General features: G+C 43.4%; 1 protein-coding gene across 1 annotated transcript in view; it reads left to right on the plus strand.

Moving 5' to 3' along the window:
• Positions 1 to 894: 894 nt before the first annotated feature.
• Positions 895 to 20,282, plus strand: part of PDGFRL (platelet derived growth factor receptor like) — a 94,328-nt gene continuing 74,940 nt past the window's right edge. Inside the window, exon 1 of the mRNA XM_072122317.1 lies at positions 895 to 1,118. Within this exon, the coding sequence (XP_071978418.1) occupies positions 1,064 to 1,118 (55 nt within the window). The 5' untranslated portion in view covers positions 895 to 1,063. The remainder of the gene's footprint in view (positions 1,119 to 20,282) is intronic.

Raw genomic sequence — 20,282 nt, forward strand, 5'->3', positions numbered from 1 at the left:
TATGAGGGGATAAAGACACATCTGGCTTAGGCGCATGCATATAATCCTAGTTAACTCCTCTCAAAATTGTTTCCATGTTTGGTTAACATTCTTCAAAGTCACTGAAAATATTTAGTATTTTTTCAGATTTCATGTCAGCCTGGACCTAGGCGGAGAGACCTCAACCACAAGTCTATAGAGAAATCCCATATTTAATACCGAGCTCTTTTAAACTTAAACCAAAAAGTGGACCCCCAATATCAATATCATCTATATTAATGGAAATCAAAATCAAGCACAATAAACCAGGGGGCCAATCGTCAAGTTTTCTATGGGGCCTAGACTATCCTAGCTCCGCCCCTGCTCCCCCTGCTCCCTCAGCACTTCTCTCTCTTTTCCTACTGTAATCTCATATGGTGGGAGGGAGAAGTTCTCCTGCACAGTATAACAGTCTACGAAACTACTGCTCTCGTAACATCCTTCAGAGCCCTTGTGGCTCATTGGTATCATTTTAAAAGTTTATTTTTGAAGGACGGAGACCATGGATAACAGATATACGAACATTACCACAGTTACACTGCCTGGATCTATGAATAAGTGCTGTGAAGCTTGATTTCCTTTAAGCTAGGCCTTCCTCTGCTCTACTATAGTAAGTAAGTTTCAATGCCATGTCAATCCTGGTACCACTATGGACTCCTCTGTTGCGCCATTTTTAGGAGATTTGTTTACTGATGCCCCATTGTTGGAAACAGCCTCAGCAAGTGTCTGGCTGACTACATACAAAGTATATGAAGTATATTCCCTGGCTGAGGTGTGTTCTCTCATGTAGATACATTCTGTCTGGTAACCAGCAGAGAGCAGGCAAGTTTCACAAACTTTCGATTTTTTTTCTTTTCCAGTATTTCTTGAAACTTGATCCTTCAGAAGGTTCTCTCTGTGCTTTGGAAAATACAAATCAGCAGTCCACATTCCTAGCAGCCTTTTTTACATCATCCTTTTACTGACAGCAAGCTGGGACTTTGCTCTTGATACTTACCGTCTTGGGGGTAAGACTCCTTTGGGAGACCCTTAGTTACTTTGGAAAATGAAGGTCTGGGTCATTTTTACTGTGATTCTTGTCCACGAAGCCCTACAAAATGGTGAGTTATTTTACTGACTTATTAGTCTCACATCCTAGAGCACCTTGTAGCCAAGCTGTGCAGTCTTCAGGAGCTCCATGGGATCAGAGAAACTGCAATGTAGATATTACTGCCAGAAAGCAAAGATATATATGTATGACATTACTGGAATTACATCTTTTCTGGGATGACTTGTCTGTGTATACAGTATGTGACATACTCATCTCATAAAGACATATCTGAGATATTACCAGTGATGCAGGGTTATATAAGATATGTTCTTCATATAGGGGTACATTTTAATAATAATAATAATATGTTTTTTATGATAACCGGTGAGGAAAAATACTGGACCCTCTCATACAGGAGACAATTCATTTCAGTACACCTGTCACTTGTGACTATTATTTACAAGCTTGTATTAAGGGATGTTGATAGTTAAAAGTGGCATCTACAGAGCATCCATTCACAATCCACCTACACCAATGTAACACTTCATTAAAACATGGACTATATATTACAATAAACTAATGATATGTATAAACAGAATAATTCATTATTTTTACGGAATGATCCTTGTAAATCTTAGGCCAGTTGATAAAATTTCCTTTGAATATAAGTGCCAGAGTTTATGAAGTTTTTAAGAACTTATTAAAGTTATCAATTTGGACAATCAGTAGTTCTCAGCACAAGGGTCCTCACTCAGCTTGGCGGGTTACTGAATGGTTAACATGAACTGGTGATATAGATTTTTATAGCTTGTTCTACTTTTTGGTGAATTTAGACATTTACTAAGAACAGTGCAGTCTGTACTATGTGCAGTTAGCCGGTATATTGTGCAGAGGGCACCCGATTCAGGATTTTTGGCACATGTTCTTCATGATTCTGGCGCCCCCTGCACTGCTCTGATAGAGTGCACCAACTTTTTTTGGTGCACCTTTAACACAGGCGACACACTTCTGTCGGAATTTGCATGTTAAATGTGGCGCAAAGAAGAAGAAGCAAAACATAGAGGTGCTAAGTCCACTGATTTATTTTTTCCGAAGAATTGTTGAAGCTAGCTTAGTTTATAAAATATTCAATTCTAAATGATTATATGTAGAGATGAGCGAGCACTAAAATGCTCGGGTACTCGTTATTCGAGATGAACTTTTCCCGATGCTTGAGTGCTCGTCTCGAATAACGAGCCCCATTGAAGTCAATGGGAGACTCGAGCATTTTTCAAGGGGACCAAGGCTCTGCACAGGGAAGCTTGGCCAAACACCTGGGAACCTCAGAAAAGGATGGAAACACCACGGAAATGGACAGGAAACAGCAGGGGCAGCATGCATGGATGCCTCTGAGGCTGCTTAATCGCACCATTATGCCGAAATTATGGGCAACAGCATGGCCATGACAGAGTGACAGAATGAAGCTAGATAGCATCTAAAACATTCAATAATTGACCCTGACACTATAGGGGACGGCATGCAGAGGCAGCGGCAGCAGCGGCAGGCTAGAGAGTGTCTTGGCAACATACCCCAAATGGACTCTTAAAACCAATGGGTGGCAGTGAGGAACCAAAAGAGGTGAGCAAGAAGCGCTCAAATAATATCGGTACATGATAAAAGTTTGCCAGTATATTTTGTGGATTACACAGCAGGGTGGCGACAAAGTTAACATGGAAGCCATGAAAACAACCCAAAATTCTGCCTGACACAGCTCGTTTGATAAGGGGACCATGTATGGAGGCAGTGAACTAGTAGTAGATTAAAAGTGCTGCAGTTAAAACTATGCTAGTTGGATCTTGGCATGGAGCTGGCGCTCCGCTGCCAGGCGAGCTTTCGCCAATCCAAGCCCCTGTCTCTAGGCTACCCCCCAAACAGCACTTCTAAGAACCTTTTGTATAAGATCAAGTGTAGTAGCGTTCTTATAAGTTTAGGATATGGCGGGTGAGGGGAATGTAAACAGATGCGCAAGAAGCGCTGAAATAATATTGGTAAATGATAAAAGTTTGCCAGTATATTTTGTGGATTACACAGCAGGGTGGCGACAAAGTTAACAAGTTTGATGTGGAAGCCATGAAAACAACCCAAAATTCTGCCTGACACAGCTTGTTTGATAAGGGGACCATGTATGCCTACAGTTCATGCCAGTTGCTGCACTGGCTGCCAGTCTCCTTTCGAATACAGTTTAAAATAATAACCCTCATCCATAAAGCTCTGTATAATGCTGCACCCCCCTACCTCTCCTCTCTTATCTCAGTCTTTCGCCCAACCCGTGCTCTTAGATCCGCCAGTGATCTTAGATTAACCTCTACCCTAGTGCGGACCTCCCACTCGCGTCTCCAAGACTTCTCTAGAGCTGCACCAATTCTATGGAATGCTCTGCCCCGGACTATCAGACTAATACCTAACCTCCAAAGTTTCAAACGTGCTCTTAAAACCCATTTCTTTAGGCAAGCCTATAACACTCATTAACTGCATGAAGTTTTAACTCTTCTACTAACCCGTCCTGTGTCGTCCTCCCATCTGTTATCCAGCAACCAACAGGCACCAGACTTCTCTGCAGTCCCATTCACCCTGGACCTGGTATATAAGATGACGGCTGAGTGGTTCAAGCGACAGCAATTCCATTTATTATATTTTGTTCTATTCCCTAAGAAGAATGGCTTGACCATTAAATATTCTTTTACCTCGTGTTACCCCATCATCTTCATAAACCGTAAGCTCTGGTGAGCAGGGACCTCACTCCTGTTGTTCCATACAAATGTTGTGCTCTGTTACATTACATTTGTATTTGTTTCCTATGATTTGTAAAGCGCTACGGAATATGATGGCGCTATATAAATAAAGATTATTATTATAATTATTATTATGGAGGCAGTGAACTAGCAGTAGATTAAAGGTGCTGCAGTTAAAACTATGTTAGTTGGATCTTGGGATGGAGCTGGCGCTCCGCTTCCAGGCGAGCTTTCACCAATCCAAGCCCCTGTCTCTAGGCTACTCCCCAAACAGCACTTCTAAGAACCTTTTGTATAAGATCAAGTGTAGTAGCGTTCTTATAAGTTTGGGATATGGCGGGTGAGGGGAAAGTAAACAGATGCGCAAGAAGCGCTGAAATAATATCGGTAAATGATAAAAGTTTGCCAGTATATTTTGTGGATTACACAGCAGGGTGGCGACAAAGTTAACAAGTTTGATGTGGAATGCCCTGTAATAGCTCTTGGGCGGTGTGCCTTTTATCGCCTAGGCTCAGCAGTTTGAGCACCGCCTGCTGTCGCTTAGCGACGGCACTGCTGCTGTGCCTAGAGCTACCGACTGATGGCGCCATGGCCACGGATGGTAATTCGGAGGAGGAGGAGGTGGAGGAGGGGTGGGAGGAGGAGGAGGTATACTAGGCCTTTGAGACCTGGACCGAGGTAGGCCCCGCAATCCTCTGCGTCGGCAGTATATGACCAGCCCCAGGGTCAGACTCGGTCCCAGCCTGCACCAAGTTAAGTGTAGTAGCGTTCTTATAAGTTTGGGATATGGCGGGTGAGGGGAATGTAAACAGATGCGCAAGAAGCGCATGATGCGCATGGAGCTGGCGCTCCGCTGCCAGGCGAGCTTTCGCCAATCCAAGCCCCTGTCTCTAGGCTACTCCCCAAACAGCACTTCTAAGAACCTTTTGTATAAGATCAAGTATAGTAGCGTTCTTATAAGTTTAGGATATGGCGGGTGAGGGGAATGTAAACAGATGCGCAAGAAGCGCTGAAATAATATTGGTAAATGATAAAAGTTTGCCAGTATATTTTGTGGATAACACAGCAGGGTGGCGACAAAGTTAACAACTTTGATGTGGAATCCATGAAAACAACCCAAATTTCTGCCTGACACACCTCGTTTGATAAGGGGACGATGTATGGAGGCAGCTATATGGACGACTTTTGGAGGTAGCAATGGAGACAACGTGTGGAGGCTGCTATGGAGACAATTTAATTTGGATAGTGCCTGTATGTGGCAGTCCAAAAAAGTTTTCAAACCAAAGGAGCAGGTAGGTGGCCCTCCAGAAAAATGAAATAGATTGAGTGCCTGTATGTGGCAGTCCAAAAAAGTTTTCAAACCAGAGGAGCAGGTAGGTGGCCCTCCAGAAAAATGAAATAGATTGAGTGCCTGTATGTGGCAGTCCAAAAAAGTTTTCAAACCAGAGGAGCAGGTAGGTGGCCCTCCAGAAAAATGAAATAGATTGAGTGCCTGTATGTGGCACTCCCAAAAATTGTTTAAAACAGAGGACCGGGTAGGTGGCCCTCCAGAAAAATTAAATGCATAAAGTACTATAGCTAGAGCCAGTGGGCCCTGTCAAAAAATAGCCAGTTTCCTCTGCTTTAGTGTACAAAGAGGAGGAGAAGGAGGAAAATGAGGAGGAGTGCATAAATTATTCAGGTTGAGCTTTCTTCACCTGGTGGAGATTGGAAATTATGAGAAATCCAGGCTTTATTCATCTTAATAAGCGTCAGCCTGTCAGCGCTGTCAGTCGACAGGCGTGTACGCTTATCGGTGATGATGCCACCAGCTGCACTGAAAACCCGCTCGGACAAGACGCTAGCGGCAGGGCAGGCAAGAACCTCCAAGGCGTACAGCGCCAGTTCGTGCCACATGTCCAGCTTTGAAACCCAGTAGTTGTAGGGAGCTGTGTGATCATTTAGGATGATGGTATGGTCAGCTACGTACTCCCTCACCATCTTTCTGTAAAGATCAGCCCTACTCTGCCGAGACTGGGGACAGGTGACAGTGTCTTGCTGGGGTGACATAAAGCTGGCAAAAGCCTTGTAAAGCGTACCCTTGCCAGTGCTGGACAAGCTGCCTGCTCGCCTACTCTCCCTCGCTACTTGTCCCGCAGAACTACGCACTCTGCCGCTAGCGCTGTCAGAAGGGAAATAGTGTTTTACCAGGGCCTGCTGGTATTCATGCATTCTCACACTCCTTTCCTCTCCAGGGATGAGAGTGGAAAGATTTTGCTTGTACCGTGGGTCCAGGAGAGTGAATACCCAGTAATCGGTGCTGGAATAAATTCTTTGAACGCGAGGGTCACGGGATAGGCAGCCTAGCATGAAATCTGCCATATGCGCCAGAGTACCAACGCGTAAGAATTCACTCCCCTCACTGGCCTGACTGTCCATTTCCTCCTCCTCCAACTCCTCCAACTCCTCTTCTTCTGCCCATACACGCTGAACAGTGAAGGACTCAACAATGGTCCCCTCTTGTGTCTCGCCAACATTCTCCTCCTCTTCCTCCTCATCCTCCTCCACCTCCTCCGATATGCGCTGAGAAACAGACCTAAGGGTGCTTTGGCTATCAACAAGGGAATCTTCTTCCCCCGTCTCTTGTGACGAGCGCAAAGCTTCCGACTTCATGCTGATCAGAGAGTTTTTCAACAGGCCAAGCAGCGGGATGGTGAGGCTGATGATGGCGGCATCGCCACTGACCATCTGTGTTGACTCCTCAAAGTTACTCAGCACCTGACAGATATCAGACATCCACGTCCACTCCTCATTGTAGACTTGAGGAAGCTGACTGACCTGACTACCAGTTCTGGTGGAAGTTGACATCTGGCAGTCTACAATCGCTCTGCGCTGCTGGTAAACTCTGGATAACATGGTTAACCCCTTAAGGACGCAGGGTTTTTCGGCTCATTTCTCGCTCTCCAACTTCAAAAATCCATAACTTTTTCATTTTTCCGTGTACAGACCTGTGTGAGGGCTTATTTTGTGCGTAACAAATTTTACTTTCCCGTAATGTTATTTATTTTAACATGCCGTGTACTGCGAAGCTGAAAAAAAATTCCAAATGTGGAAAAATTGGAAAAAAACGTCACGTGCGTCACGTTCTTGTGGGCTCAGTTTTTACGACTTTCACTCTTCGCTCCAAATAACACGCCTAATTTATTCTTTGGGTCGGTGCGATCGCGGTGATACCAAATTTATATAGGTTTTATTGTGTTTTAATACATTTTCAAAAATTAAACGAATGTGTACAAAAAAGAAAAAAAATTTTTTGCCATCTTCTGATGCTAATAACTTTTTCATACTTTGGCGCACGGAGATGTGTGAGGGGTCATTTTTTGCGAAATGAAGCGTCGTTTTCATTGCTACCATTTTGAGGTCTGTGCGACATTTTGATCATTTTTTATTTCATTTTTTATGTTATGTAAAAAGGTGTAAAAGTCGCATTTCGGACATTTGGGCGCCATTTCCCGCCTCGGAGGTCACCGCCGCCCGTAACCGTTTTTATATTTTGATAGATCGGGCATTTTGGGACGCGGCGATACCTAATATGTTTGTGATTTTTAATGTTTATTATGTTTTATATCCGTTCTAGGGAAAGGGGGGTGATTTGAACTTTTAATATTTTATTAATTTTTTTTATTTTTTAAACTTTTCTTTTTCTTTTTTTTTTCACTATCTTTTAGACCATCTAGGGTACATTAACCCTAGATAGTCAGATCGCTCCTACTGCATATTGCATACTCCATATACTGCAATACTACATTAAGGGCTTGGGCGTGCGGGTGGGTTGCACTATATTTCCGTTTCCGCTCCAGCGTCTGGGGTATGGAGAGCTGAACGCTGGTGGATGCTGTGGAGGATCGTGGAGGCGATGATGGGGTTTTTGTGCCAGGGTCCTGGGCAGGGGGCTGACTATCAGCTGAAACAGGGGAAGGAGCAGTGGTGTGCACGGCCGGAGGTGAACGGGCTTGGTGCCACTGAGTGGGGTGTTTAGCATTCATATGCCTGCGCATACTGGTGGTAGTTAAGCTAGTAGTGGTGGAACCCCTGCTGATCCTGGTTTGGCAAAGGTTGCACACCACAGTCCGTCGGTCATCCGGTGTTTCCTTAAAGAACCTCCAGACTTCTGAAAATCTAGCCCTCTCCGCGGGAGCCCTCGCCACGGGAGCTTCACTACATGACACATTTGGCGCTGATGCACCTGCTCTGGCCCTGCCTCTCCGTCTGGCCCCACCACTGCCTCTTCCAACCTGTTCTGGTCGAGGACTCTCCTCCGTCTCAGAATCACTGTGTTCACCCGGCCTCTCAACCCAGCTTGGGTCTGTCACCTCATCATCCTCCGATCCCTCAGTCTGCTCCCCCCTCGGACTTCCTGCCCTGACAACAACTTCACCACTGTCTGACAACCGTGTCTCCTCATCGTCGGACACCTCTTTACACACTTCTTCCACTACGTCAAGAAGGTCATCATCACCCACAGACTGCGACTGGTGGAAAACCTGGGCATCGGAAAATTGCTCAGCAGCAACCGGACGAATGGTTTGTGACTGTGGGAAGGGTCCAGAAAACAGTTCCTCAGAGTATGCCGGTTCAAATGCCAAATTTTCCTGGGAGGGGGCAGACTGGGGGGGAGGAGGCTGAGGTGCAGGAGCTGGAGGAGTGCCGATTTCGGTGACATGGGTGGACTGCGTGGAAGACTGACTGGTGGAAAAATTGCTCGAAGCATTGTCGGCAATCCACGACATCACCTGGTCGCACTGTTCTGGCCTCAACAGTGCTCTACCACGAGTCCCAGTAACTTCAGACATGAACCTAGGGAGTGTAGCTCTGCGGCGTTCCCCTGCTCCCTCATCAGCAGGTGGTGTCTCACCCCGCACAGGACCACGGCCTCTGACCCCTGCAGTAGTTGGACGCCCACGTCCCCGCCCTCGTCCTCTACCCCTAGCCCTCGGGTTAAACATTTTGAAAATGAAAGTTATAACTTTAATTTTTTTTTAACTTTTTTTTGTGTTTTTTGTGTTTTTTTTTTTTTTGCGTTTTTTAGTTTTTAAAACCAAACGATGCTATCCTATTGCTATGGCTATTTTCTAGCCAAGTATGAAAGCACACTGCTATGCCAGATGAGATGACGCTGAGTTATGAAAAAATAAACGTAAAATAAAAAGTAAATGGCAGACTGTGCCTAATTGAAATCCAACCCCTAATAAATTTTCCCACTTCGGTCTTTGCGATGGATATGTGCGTCACTAAGCGCTAAACACAGCGGTCGCAAGTCTCACTCCAAATTCCTCACAATTGGCTAGTAGATGCACTGCAGCAAGGACAGCCACCAGCAGATCAACCAGAAATAAAATATATATAACGCTATTGTAGGCGTAAGTAAGCCGTTTGGATTCTCCTTTGGCTATTTTCTAGCCAAGTATGAAAGCACACTGCTATGCCAGATGAGATGACGCTGAGTTATGAAAAAATAAACGTAAAATAAAAAGAAACTGCCAGACTGTGCCTAATTGAAATCCAACCCCTAATAAATTTTCCCACTTCGGTCTTTGCGATGGATATGTGCGTCACTAAGCGCCAAACACAGCGGTCGCAAGTCTCACTCCAAATTCCTCACAATTGGCTAGTAGATGCACTGCAGCAAGGACAGCCACTAGCAGATCAACCAGAAATAAAATATATATAACGCTATTGTAGGCGTAAGTAAGCCGTTTGGATTCTCCTATGGCTATTTTCTAGCCAAGTATTAAAGCACACTACTATGCCAGATGAGATGACGCTGAGTTATGAAAAAATAAACGTAAAATAAAAAGTAAATGGCAGACTGCGCCTAATTGAAATCAAACCCCTAATAAATTTTCCCACTTTGGTGTTTGAGGTGGATATGTGTGTCACTAAGAGCTAAACACAACGGTAGCAAGTCCCCCTGCAAATTCCTCACAATATGGTACTAGCTGCACTACTAGTGCCAGCAAGCCCAGCCACAAGCAAACAAAAAAAAAAAGTATAACGTTATTGTAGCCCTAAGAAGGGCTGTTGGGTTCTTGTTGAATCACTCCTGCCTAACAGTAAGCTAATAGAACAGCCTAACGCTTTCCCTGACCAGCAGCAGCTCTCTCCCTAGCGGCATCCAGACACAGAATGATCCGAGCAGCGCGGGCAGCGGCTAGTCTATGCCAGGGTCACCTGATCTGGCCAGCCAACCACTGCTATCAACGTGTAAGGGTACCACGTCATGCTGGGTGGAGTGCAGAGTCTCCTGGCTTGTGATTGGCTCTGTTTCTGGCCGCCAAAAAGCAAAACGGCGGGAGATTCCATTTTCTCGAGCGGGCGAAGTATTCGTCTGAGCAACGAGCAGTTTCGAGTACGCTAATGCTCGAACGAGCATCAAGCTCGTACGAGTATGTTCGCTCATCTCTAATTATATGATAATACACGATGATGTGATTATAATAATTATTTGTTATTTTAATTTATTTTTATTGTATTGTTTATTTATTTATTGTATTGAATTATTATAAGATTGTCCATTTGTCAGCTTCTTGAATCTTTACTTCTTTTTGGTCTTTAGGATCTTTTATTATTGAAGTCTTGTTTAGTGTGCCGTAATGTTTGATAAATATGAATAAATCAAACTATTTTTATATTATTAGTAGTGTAGACACGATCCCATATTTCAGTAGAAGTTTAGGTCCAGATTTTGGCTAAGGTGGCCAGTGGCATTTAAACTGCTACATTCCCACACAGTGGCTGTAGCATACCAGCAGTGCAGGACAATTTAGGGAAGGACTGTCGCTCCCCAATGCCCACACTGATAGTGATTGTTACTGGTGGGATTTTTTGGGTTCTGGTTCAGTACCTGGACCCAAACAGATTTTTAACATTTGTTTTCAGCTGAGTTTTATTAGTGCTTGTGTGCTATTTTGTATATGTGACATACAGGGTCCATACTTATATTAAATTTGGCGCACTTGTCTTTTTTAATGTGGTGACCATTTCATGCTTTCGTATTTTTTATTTTTAATTTTGACACCTTCATAAACTTTTTGTCGCTGTTAAGTGACACAGCATGAGCTAAATATTACACGGTTTTTATTGTCTGCATCTGCAAACTGTATCTCCCCAGCAGAAGTTGGCTTCTTTAGGCTAACGGCATGCGAACATGTAAAATATCAATGTGCAAACAACAGTCCCAAGGTCCATTTTTCGCATTCTGTGCGTCATTGTTGAGTGAGCTCCAATTATGCGCCAATAACAGGAGAGAAGACTGCCGGACATTCGGCTCACAGAAAGGGTTGTGAAAACAATGTACATCCAAAAAACAAACAATGGCAATGTGCATGGCATGATCCACCATGACTCTGTTTAGATATTTATGAAGCCTGGACAATGCTTTGACTTCAGCCCGTGTTTACAGCTACACAACACTTGTTCTATGGATTTACTTCTTCTAGTTCTTTTTTTAATGCTAAAATGTCCACATGGAACTAGAATTCTGCAGGATTTTGTGCATAGAATATCCATGTGCAAATTCTTCAGCAGTTGAAACAATGTGAATATACCTCATAAAGGAATATGTCATAATGGCAGTGAAGTCGCAAGTTTTTCATTCATTCATATGACCACTCCTTATGAAGAGACCTCAATTGCTTGGATCTTTTCTTAAAGTAAACCTTAGGGGCTAGAAAGAAAATTTAGCCCCTGAATCGGTGAAGTCGCTCCTACATTATGGCATGTTACTCACCACATGTTTGAGGTGGTGAAAGGTACTCTTTGAAAGGTATCAACACTTGAGGATTCTTAATTTTTAACTATCATTAAAAATTACCCCGTATATACTCGAGTATAAGCTGACCCAAGTATAAGCCACTAATTTTACCACAAAAACCTGGTAAAACCTATATTTTATTTACTCGAATATAAGCCGAATATAAGCACTTTTTTTGTGCTGAAAAACTAGGCTTATACTCAAGTATATATGGTATAATACATTGAGAAATACAAATAAATATTAAAGAACAAGATAAACTTTCTATCATATCGAAAACATAAAGAAGACCAGTGAAATCCACATCTAGGAGAACAGAGTACATTTGGGGGATATACCTGTCAGACTCCGCTCATATTTATTGTTTTGTAAATAGGGGGATTCCATAGCATCCATTGTTTTTTGACTTAGATAACAATAACTTCAATGGCCCAAGTCACTTGTGTAAAGTCTTATCTACTATTGGATGTTTCTTGTATGCTTGAACCTAATATTGTTTTCCAAGTATTCTTATTACTACCGATGAGCAGACCTAAACTCCACTATTCGGGTCAGTGACGAATATAGTGTGTTCAGGTCCCCAGACTTCAGCCAGTAGTTTGGGTTCAAGTTTAGTGTTCATCTGCATCGAGGAATGCTGGTTGATGCCAGCTGAGCAGCCAGGGTATAGCCTCTACTAACCACAGCCATGCCCACTATGTGATTGGCCAAACTGGACATGTGATCCTGCTGTATAAGATACAGGTTAACATGTTCCAACACCGTTAAAGGGTGTAAGGGATCAACTCAAATGGCAACTTCAGTAACAGTCCAGGTAACTGTTTTATTTAAATTTTAATCCCCTAGTCATGTTTACACAATAAAGATATTTTTACCCTTATTTTGCAATTTTAGTTAGTTTTATTGCTGTTTTCCAGGATGCTCAGTGCATGATTCCAGAGTGTGGACAGGCACTAGCTGAGCAGACACTCTATGAACCCTCTAGTGCTATGAGATGCTGTGTGCTGACAATGTGGTTAGATTATCAGGGTACAGGGTTTATCTACACTTCTGAACATTCTACTGGTATTTGGCGCATAGAAAAACATGATGAGACAGATCAGAGTTGTGATATGTATATAAGACACAACGACACACTCAGCTCTGCTGCCTTACCTAATTAATAAAACATAGTCAGCACTGCTATTTCACCCCCACTCCTAGGGTCCCGAACGTATCTTGTTTGTAGTGCTGCTGTCTCCTCACCTCTATGCTGAGAAAAGTGGACTACCATGCTGCTGCTGGACAGGAGGTGCCTGTGTCTGTAGTTCTATCTGCTACTGCAATACAAGAGAAGCTGAGTAATCTGCCCGACCATAGTCATAGAAGTTTATGGTGAGATCCAGGGACAATAAAACACTCTATCCCATAATATTCCCAATTTACAGACATTTTCAGGTCTTAAAGTTCAGTTCCCCGAAAATTGGCTTTTATCTTTATGTAAATTAACTTATCAATGCACCAGGGGTGTGGCCATGTCTGCTGGAGCACAGGTTATCTTATTTTTTCACCTTATTTCTTGTAAAGGATATCAGTCCTTATGGAAGACCCTATCATTTTGCCACCAAGAACCTACTTTTCATTGAGATAAAAACTGGGTTTAAAATGAAATGAAATGAATCAATGAAAAACAGGACAAAAAAGAGGAGCTGAGACTGGAGCTGGAGGCGTATTTTATGCTTTCTCTCTTACTGTCCAATCAGTGGCAGACAGTGTGTGATCTCTCTATGCTCATCTATGCTCGTCTCATTACACAGAGGAAAACAAAAATGAAACATAAATGCCACATAAATGCCAAATGCCACATGCACACAAATGCAACATTAATGCAATGTGCATGTAAATGGAAGCACAAATGCCAGATAAATGAGAAACAAACACCACGTAACCATAAACACAAATGTGATGCAATCATGATGAAACTGCAAATGCCAGCTAGACATAAACACAATGCAAGCGCAACATAAGTGTAAACACAATGGAAACACAACATAAAGGCAAGTGTAAACACCACACAAGTTTTGCAGGCGCCACATAAACGCAAATGTGAAGTCAGTGCAAATACCATGTAAATGTCATGTTGGTGTAAATGTTATGTAAATACTTTTTATGACATTTTATTTTTACTTCGCTTTTGCAGTAACATTGCATTTGCATTTACATCACATCTGCTTTCATTAAGTTCATCAAGTTTACATCATGTTCTCATCATGTACATTGTGTTTGCGGTAACATTGCCTTTGCTTTCATAACATGTTTTCATTCACATTGCATGTACGTTACATTTATATCGCAATTTCAAAACATTATGTTTATGTAAACGCAGCGTAATGTTAGTGGAATGTGTGTAAACATAGTGGAGGTTTATCAGAAGTGTCATAGGTAAAACTGTGCTAGTTTCCTATGGCAACCAATCAAACCTCAACTGTGCAAAAATAAAATCTGAACTCTGATTTCCATTGGCAACTACAACAGATCTGCTTCCAAACACTTGTGATAAATCTCTCCTCTGCTTCCAAACACTTGTGATAAATCTCTCCTCTGCTTCCAAACACTTGTGATAAATCTCTCCTATTTAGCCTTTAAATGAATATAGAGAAATCACAGCTCACTACTGTTATAGTAGCTACTCTGACATTGAATGCGTGTGATTGGACAGTATAAAAGATTAGCATAACACACGCCTCCAGCTCCAGCCCCAGCATCTCCCCTCTGACAGAACACAGATTATAATGGTCAGATACTGGGACTGATATCCCTGTGGGGTCTACAATGAAAATTCAAGATGGCCCCGGATCTGTGTAGCAGCCCCTACAGAAGGGTCTGTTCTCCATTGTTCTACACTGGGGTCAGAGCTGAAAGCAGACAGCTCCATCCATATTGTATCTGGTGTAGAGTTGTATTTTTCTCGGGGTATAGTTTTTTTGTAATTTTACTTTTTCCATCGTTAGATTTTCAGATGCGTTAATATTACATATTACATATTACAAGCTTACTTTCAGACTTGGAGGATTTGGTCTTGGATGGATTATGACACCAAACAAATGTTAAGAATTATGTCTTCCCTTTGAGTGTTTTCTGTTGGAATAAATCTGAATAATACATACATGACACATGGTTTTCATTAACAAAAAAAGATGTATATTGCTTGTGTTTTCATACAGATGTGCACTTTTGTTCGTATCAGCTAAGCTTCCAACCAGCACAGGTCCAGTAAGCTGTGCCACTGCTGCTATGCCTCTACAAACAGAAACTACTTAAATGACAAAAGACGAGTTGAAGATTGTCGAAACTTTTTGCCTCAGACTTTAGATTCAGAATGGAGATTTAAAAAATGAATGAAAGGAAAAGAAAAATATGGCACCAAACTTTACCAGAAAAAAGCTACATAAATCTTAAAATATCATCCCTGATCATCCCCGCGGAGCGAGCTTACATTTGTGTGCATGACCCCTATATCATAATCCACTACTGATGTCCAAGCTGTAACCTGGGCGAGTGCATGGCTGGTAGAAGTAGGGGCGAGCACTCCTTAACCCTTCCCTCTCCATAGGCAGCTGAGTGTCTGCCTAGCTAAGTGACGGTGCGGTGAGACACTGTGTGCTCACCACATCATGACTGGGCGCCATAAACCTCTAACGGGGCTGTGATAGGGCAGCAAATTGTGCACCTTTATCACTGACTTCCATACAGTCATGTTCATAGGGCCTAAGGATCATCTTGGAGAACTAAAGATCTTCTGTGGACATAGGCCTGCTCAGATTGTTCCATCTCTTCATGCAATCACTGAAAGACCTATTGTGACCAGGGCTGTGTGAGGTTATTTCATCACTTCCAGGACTTGTAGTTCTATTCATAATAATTCAAATTTGCTTCATGTATGGGTTGCTATTATGTTGCAAAATTGAGACCAAATCAACAACTCTATTTGATGAAATGTAGCTCTAAACTTACAAGGGACCTCCATAATGCTTTTCTGTCCCCTCATGACAACCTTTTTTCAGTCCTTCAATAAACACTAGTCAGGATACAACTAGGGGTAGTGGACACACTGTACCACTGCAGACGATGACGTAAGCCAACACCTGGGATCAGAGTCTAAGAGGTACCCGGTTGTCCCCAGAGCTCGCTGCAAAGTGGTTTGGACTTGCACCAGGTCGCTCCACAGGCACAACTTTGTCTGCAGTGGTGGCCAAGGTGAGGTGTAGAATCGTGAACAGGAAATCACAATATACACCAAGGAAATAGGAACAAGCTTTTTCTAAGACATGAGGCACAAAGATCCGTCATGGGACAAGGTAAAGGGCTGGCAATTTATCACGGCAGGTGGCTGGCGAGTGCCAATTATCGGTGCGCTGGCCCTTTAAATCTTACAGAGCCGCCGCACGCACACCAGGAGGTGGGGACATGTACGTTGGAGCAAGGGGACAGCCACTAGAACTAGGGAGGGTAAGCAAGGCTGCATACTAGCTACGGGGGCACAGGGAGGCACATGGGTGCTTCTGCGACCCGGGATATAGGTCGCAGAAGCACCCATGACAACACTTAACACAGCCAAATTGCAAAGCACCACCTGCCATTTTTCTGCACCCCTTTTTTCCAATGCATAGTATAATCGCTTGGCCTTATTTCTGCATTGAAGTTTAGACTTTTTGATATTCTTCTTTAATATTTTGATATTCTTCTATGAACACCACTTCCAGCCAGACTTCTCTGACAATAGTTTGATGGGTGTATTTGGCAGATTTTGAAGAGATACATGATGCGCCTTTCATCCATTGCACTAGGTTTCCTTGGCCGATCACTGTACTCCAAGTTGCAGTTTTCTTTTAGCATAACTTACCTTATTTGTCCCTTATTGTTGTTCTCAGTCTTGCCATGATGTATGACTTTGGACATGAAACTGACAGCTTTGTCGCCAAGTATGACTACACCAAGAGAATTCTGGCTGTGTAGGAGCCTGGATTTCTACAGTGCCGCACCAGAAGTCCGGCATCACATGCTGTACTTCTGATTACAAAGTTCTATTGTTGTTGTTGGTGCTCTGGTCTCTATGGAGGCTGTGGTGCTGCACCTGCGTGATGAGGTTCCCCTACTTAAGAACACCCGACTTACAGATGACCCCTTGTTGCAAACAGACCTCTGGATGTTGGTCACTCACTGTACTTTAGCCTTAGGCTACAATAAACAGCTATAACAGTTATCAAAGGGTGTCTGCAATTAAAGGAAACCTACCACTTAAAGGAAGCCTACCACCACAAATCTACCTATAAAGGTAGATCGGGTGGTAGGTGAATCAATGGGACGTGAGGATAGCCCTTTTAAGGGCTAATCCTCACGTCCCCGCACTGTTTTGTAAACTTTTATTACCCTAATATGTTAATTTACTTATGCGGCTACTGGGCCGTGGAGTAGCCGCATCTGAGGTTACACGAGGCGGCTACTCCACGCCCCGGTAGCCACATTTCCCCTCCTACTCACCATGTTCGGCGCGCAGCTGCTCGTTGCTGCGCGCCCTCGTCCGCCGATCCAGCCGTCTGCGCATGCGCAGAACAGCAGGCCCGCGCCTGCGCGGTCACTGCTCCGAAGCCGGGGCTGCACAGACGCGGGCCTGCTGTTCTGCGCATGCGCAGACGGCAGGATCGGCGGACGAGGGCGCGCAGCTACGAGCAGCTGCGCGCCGAACATGGTGAGTAGGAGGGGAAAAGTGGCTACCGGGGCGTGGAGTAGCCGCCTCGTGTAACCTCAGATGCGGCTACTCCACGCCCCAGTAGCCGCATAAGTAAATTAACATATTAGGGTAATAAAAGTTTACAAAACAGTGCGGGGACGTGAGGATTAGCCCTTAAAAGGGCTATCCTCACGTCCCATTGATTCACCTACCACCCAATCTACCTTTATAGGTAGATTTGTGGTGGTAGGTGCCCTTTAAAAGTGGTAGGTTTATACACATTTACATGACACCAGCTCAGGGTGAGGTGGTGCCAGAGCATATTTTTGTTAGGGGAACAAAGCTCCTATCGCAGAATTATAAGTTATATTAACTTATAACTCGGCGCACCGCACTTGGGCACTGTTACCCCGTGCTAAGTTGTGCAGGCGCGCGTGTGCCAGAGAGCTCGGTGGCGTCACCGGCTCTCCAGCACTCTAGAATCCGGCGCACGTACGGGCGCGCACATGGTGCGCCGTGCCCAAGTGCGGTGCGCCGAGATATAAGTTAATATAACTTATAATTCTGTGACAGGGGCTTTGTTCCCCTAACAAAAATATGATCTGGCACCAGCTCACCCTGAGCTGGTGCCATGTATATGTGTATAAACCTACCACTTTTAAGTGGTAGGTTTCCTTTAAGCTTTATTGTTAATCCTGGTTCTGATGACACTCCAACATTTTTAAAAATCCAAGTGTCACACAGACCAAAAGAAAATTTGGCTTGGGTTACAATTATAAGATATACAGTTCCGACTTACATAGAAATTCAACTTTAGTACAAACCTACGGAACCTATCTTGTACGTAACCCACGGACTGTCTGTATTGCTATCTGTTATAAGGATTGCTATGAGGAATAAAGGTGCTGTACAGTAGGAATGTAATAATGAAATATCAATATCTTTATGTATGAGGATGTATTCGATATAATTACAGGCTGTAAATTGTGCTAATGTATGCATGAGGGCCAGTGGCGACTGAAGTTGCGGGAATGTGATGGGATGTTGATATCTGTTTACACATAACAGGAGTAATAACAGAGGGTACACAAATAATGGATGTGTACCGGGGTAATGTAATGTAAGGGTAATGTTTGTAATGGAGCACACATAAGGTGCATTACAGAATAATAATCACTTTAACTACATAGAATAGTACATCACGATGCGGTTAAGGATGTATGGAGAGGGCTCACAGCCTTTTCCTTACATAGCAGGTGCAGTAAAATATACAGTGATGGTAATAAGGGATATGATGTGGATGAGGCTACTGACTGACAAAAGTAATGAACACAGACTTACTGTACGAGAATTAGGACATTTTGCTCAAAAACACGGACAAGCACAAGGTGTTTTTATTCCAATGTGTGAAGCACAGTCTACTTCCAGTGTTAGTTTTAGACGGCAGCCAATGGCCAGAACATCCAGGCTAGAACTGACTGGTGATGTTATTACAGGATCTTGTACCTCATTGTACATAAAAACATTCTACATAACATGACAGCAAGGGTGTGCTGCATGCGCCAGGACAGTATCCATATGATATTTATAGTGGTTCATTGCATAATTAACATGTCTCTGTGACATCGTTTAAAAATCTTGTAGAGCTTAGGCGATGTGTAATATTAACAACGTGCAAAATTACAAGGTTTTTATTCTATAATTTGGGGTTGGTGAGTGCAACTTTAAAAATGTTATGACAAACTTTTATCCACTCCCCATACAGTTGTTATGCACAACTGACTCCCTTCTATGAAGGTTTGGCCTCAGCATCAAATGGGTCCTGTAAAGTCGATTCACATTGTAGATAAAGCTTGAACTTTACCCAAATGCAGAAATGTGCAAAAATACATTCTTTTAATCCCCTAAAATGGCACCAATTAAAACTGCAACACATTCTCCAAAAAAATACTTCACGACACAATATGAAAATTGTTATTACTCTCAGAATGTGGCAACAAAAAATATCTCAATATTTCCACTAAAAGTGAATAAATTGTTAAAAAGTATTAACACTAGAGATGAGCGAACATGCTCGTCCGAGCTTGATGCTCGGTCGAGCATTAGGGTACTCGAAACTGCTCGTTGCTCGGACGAATATTTCGCCCGCTTGAGAAAATGGCAGCTCCCGCCGTTTTGCTTTTTGGCGGCCAGAAACAGAGCCAATCACAAGCCAGGAGACTCTGCACTCCACCCAGCATGACGTGGTACCCTTACACGTCGATAGCAGTGGTTGGCTGGCCAGATCAGGTGACCCTGGGATAGACTAGCCGCTGCCCGCGCTGCTCGGATCATTCTGTGTCTGGATGCCGCTAGGGAGAGAGCTGCTGCTGGTCAGGGAAAGCGTTAGGGTGTTCTATTAGCTTACTGTTAGGCAGGAGTGATTCTCAAAGAACCCAACAGCCCTTCTTAGGGCTACAATAACGTTCTACTTTTTTTATTTTAATTTGCATCTAGTACCATTTTGTGAGGAATTAGCAGGGGGACTTGCTACCGTTGTGTTTAGCTCTTAGTGGCACACATATCCATAGCAAAGACCGAAGTGGGAAAATTTAGTAGGGGTTGGATTTCAATTAGGCACTAACTCAGTGTCATCTCATCTGGCATAGTAGTGTGCTTTGATACTTGGCTAGAAAATAGCCATAGGAGAATACAAAGAGCTTACTTACGCATACAGTAGCGTTCTATATATTTGATTTCTGGTTGATCTGCTGGTGGCTGTACTTTCTGCAGTGCATGTACTAGCCAATTCTGAGCAATTTGTAGTGAGACTTGCGACCGCTGTGTTCTGCGCTTAGTGACGCACATATCCATAGCAAAGACCGAAGTGGGAAAATTTAGTAGGGGTTGGATTTCAATTAGGCACTAACTCAGTGTCATCTCATCTGGCATAGTAGTGTGCTTTGATACTTGGCTAGAAAA

Source organism: Engystomops pustulosus, chromosome 1 (assembly GCF_040894005.1).
Source record: "Engystomops pustulosus chromosome 1, aEngPut4.maternal, whole genome shotgun sequence".
Lineage (NCBI taxonomy): Eukaryota > Metazoa > Chordata > Amphibia > Anura > Leptodactylidae > Engystomops > Engystomops pustulosus.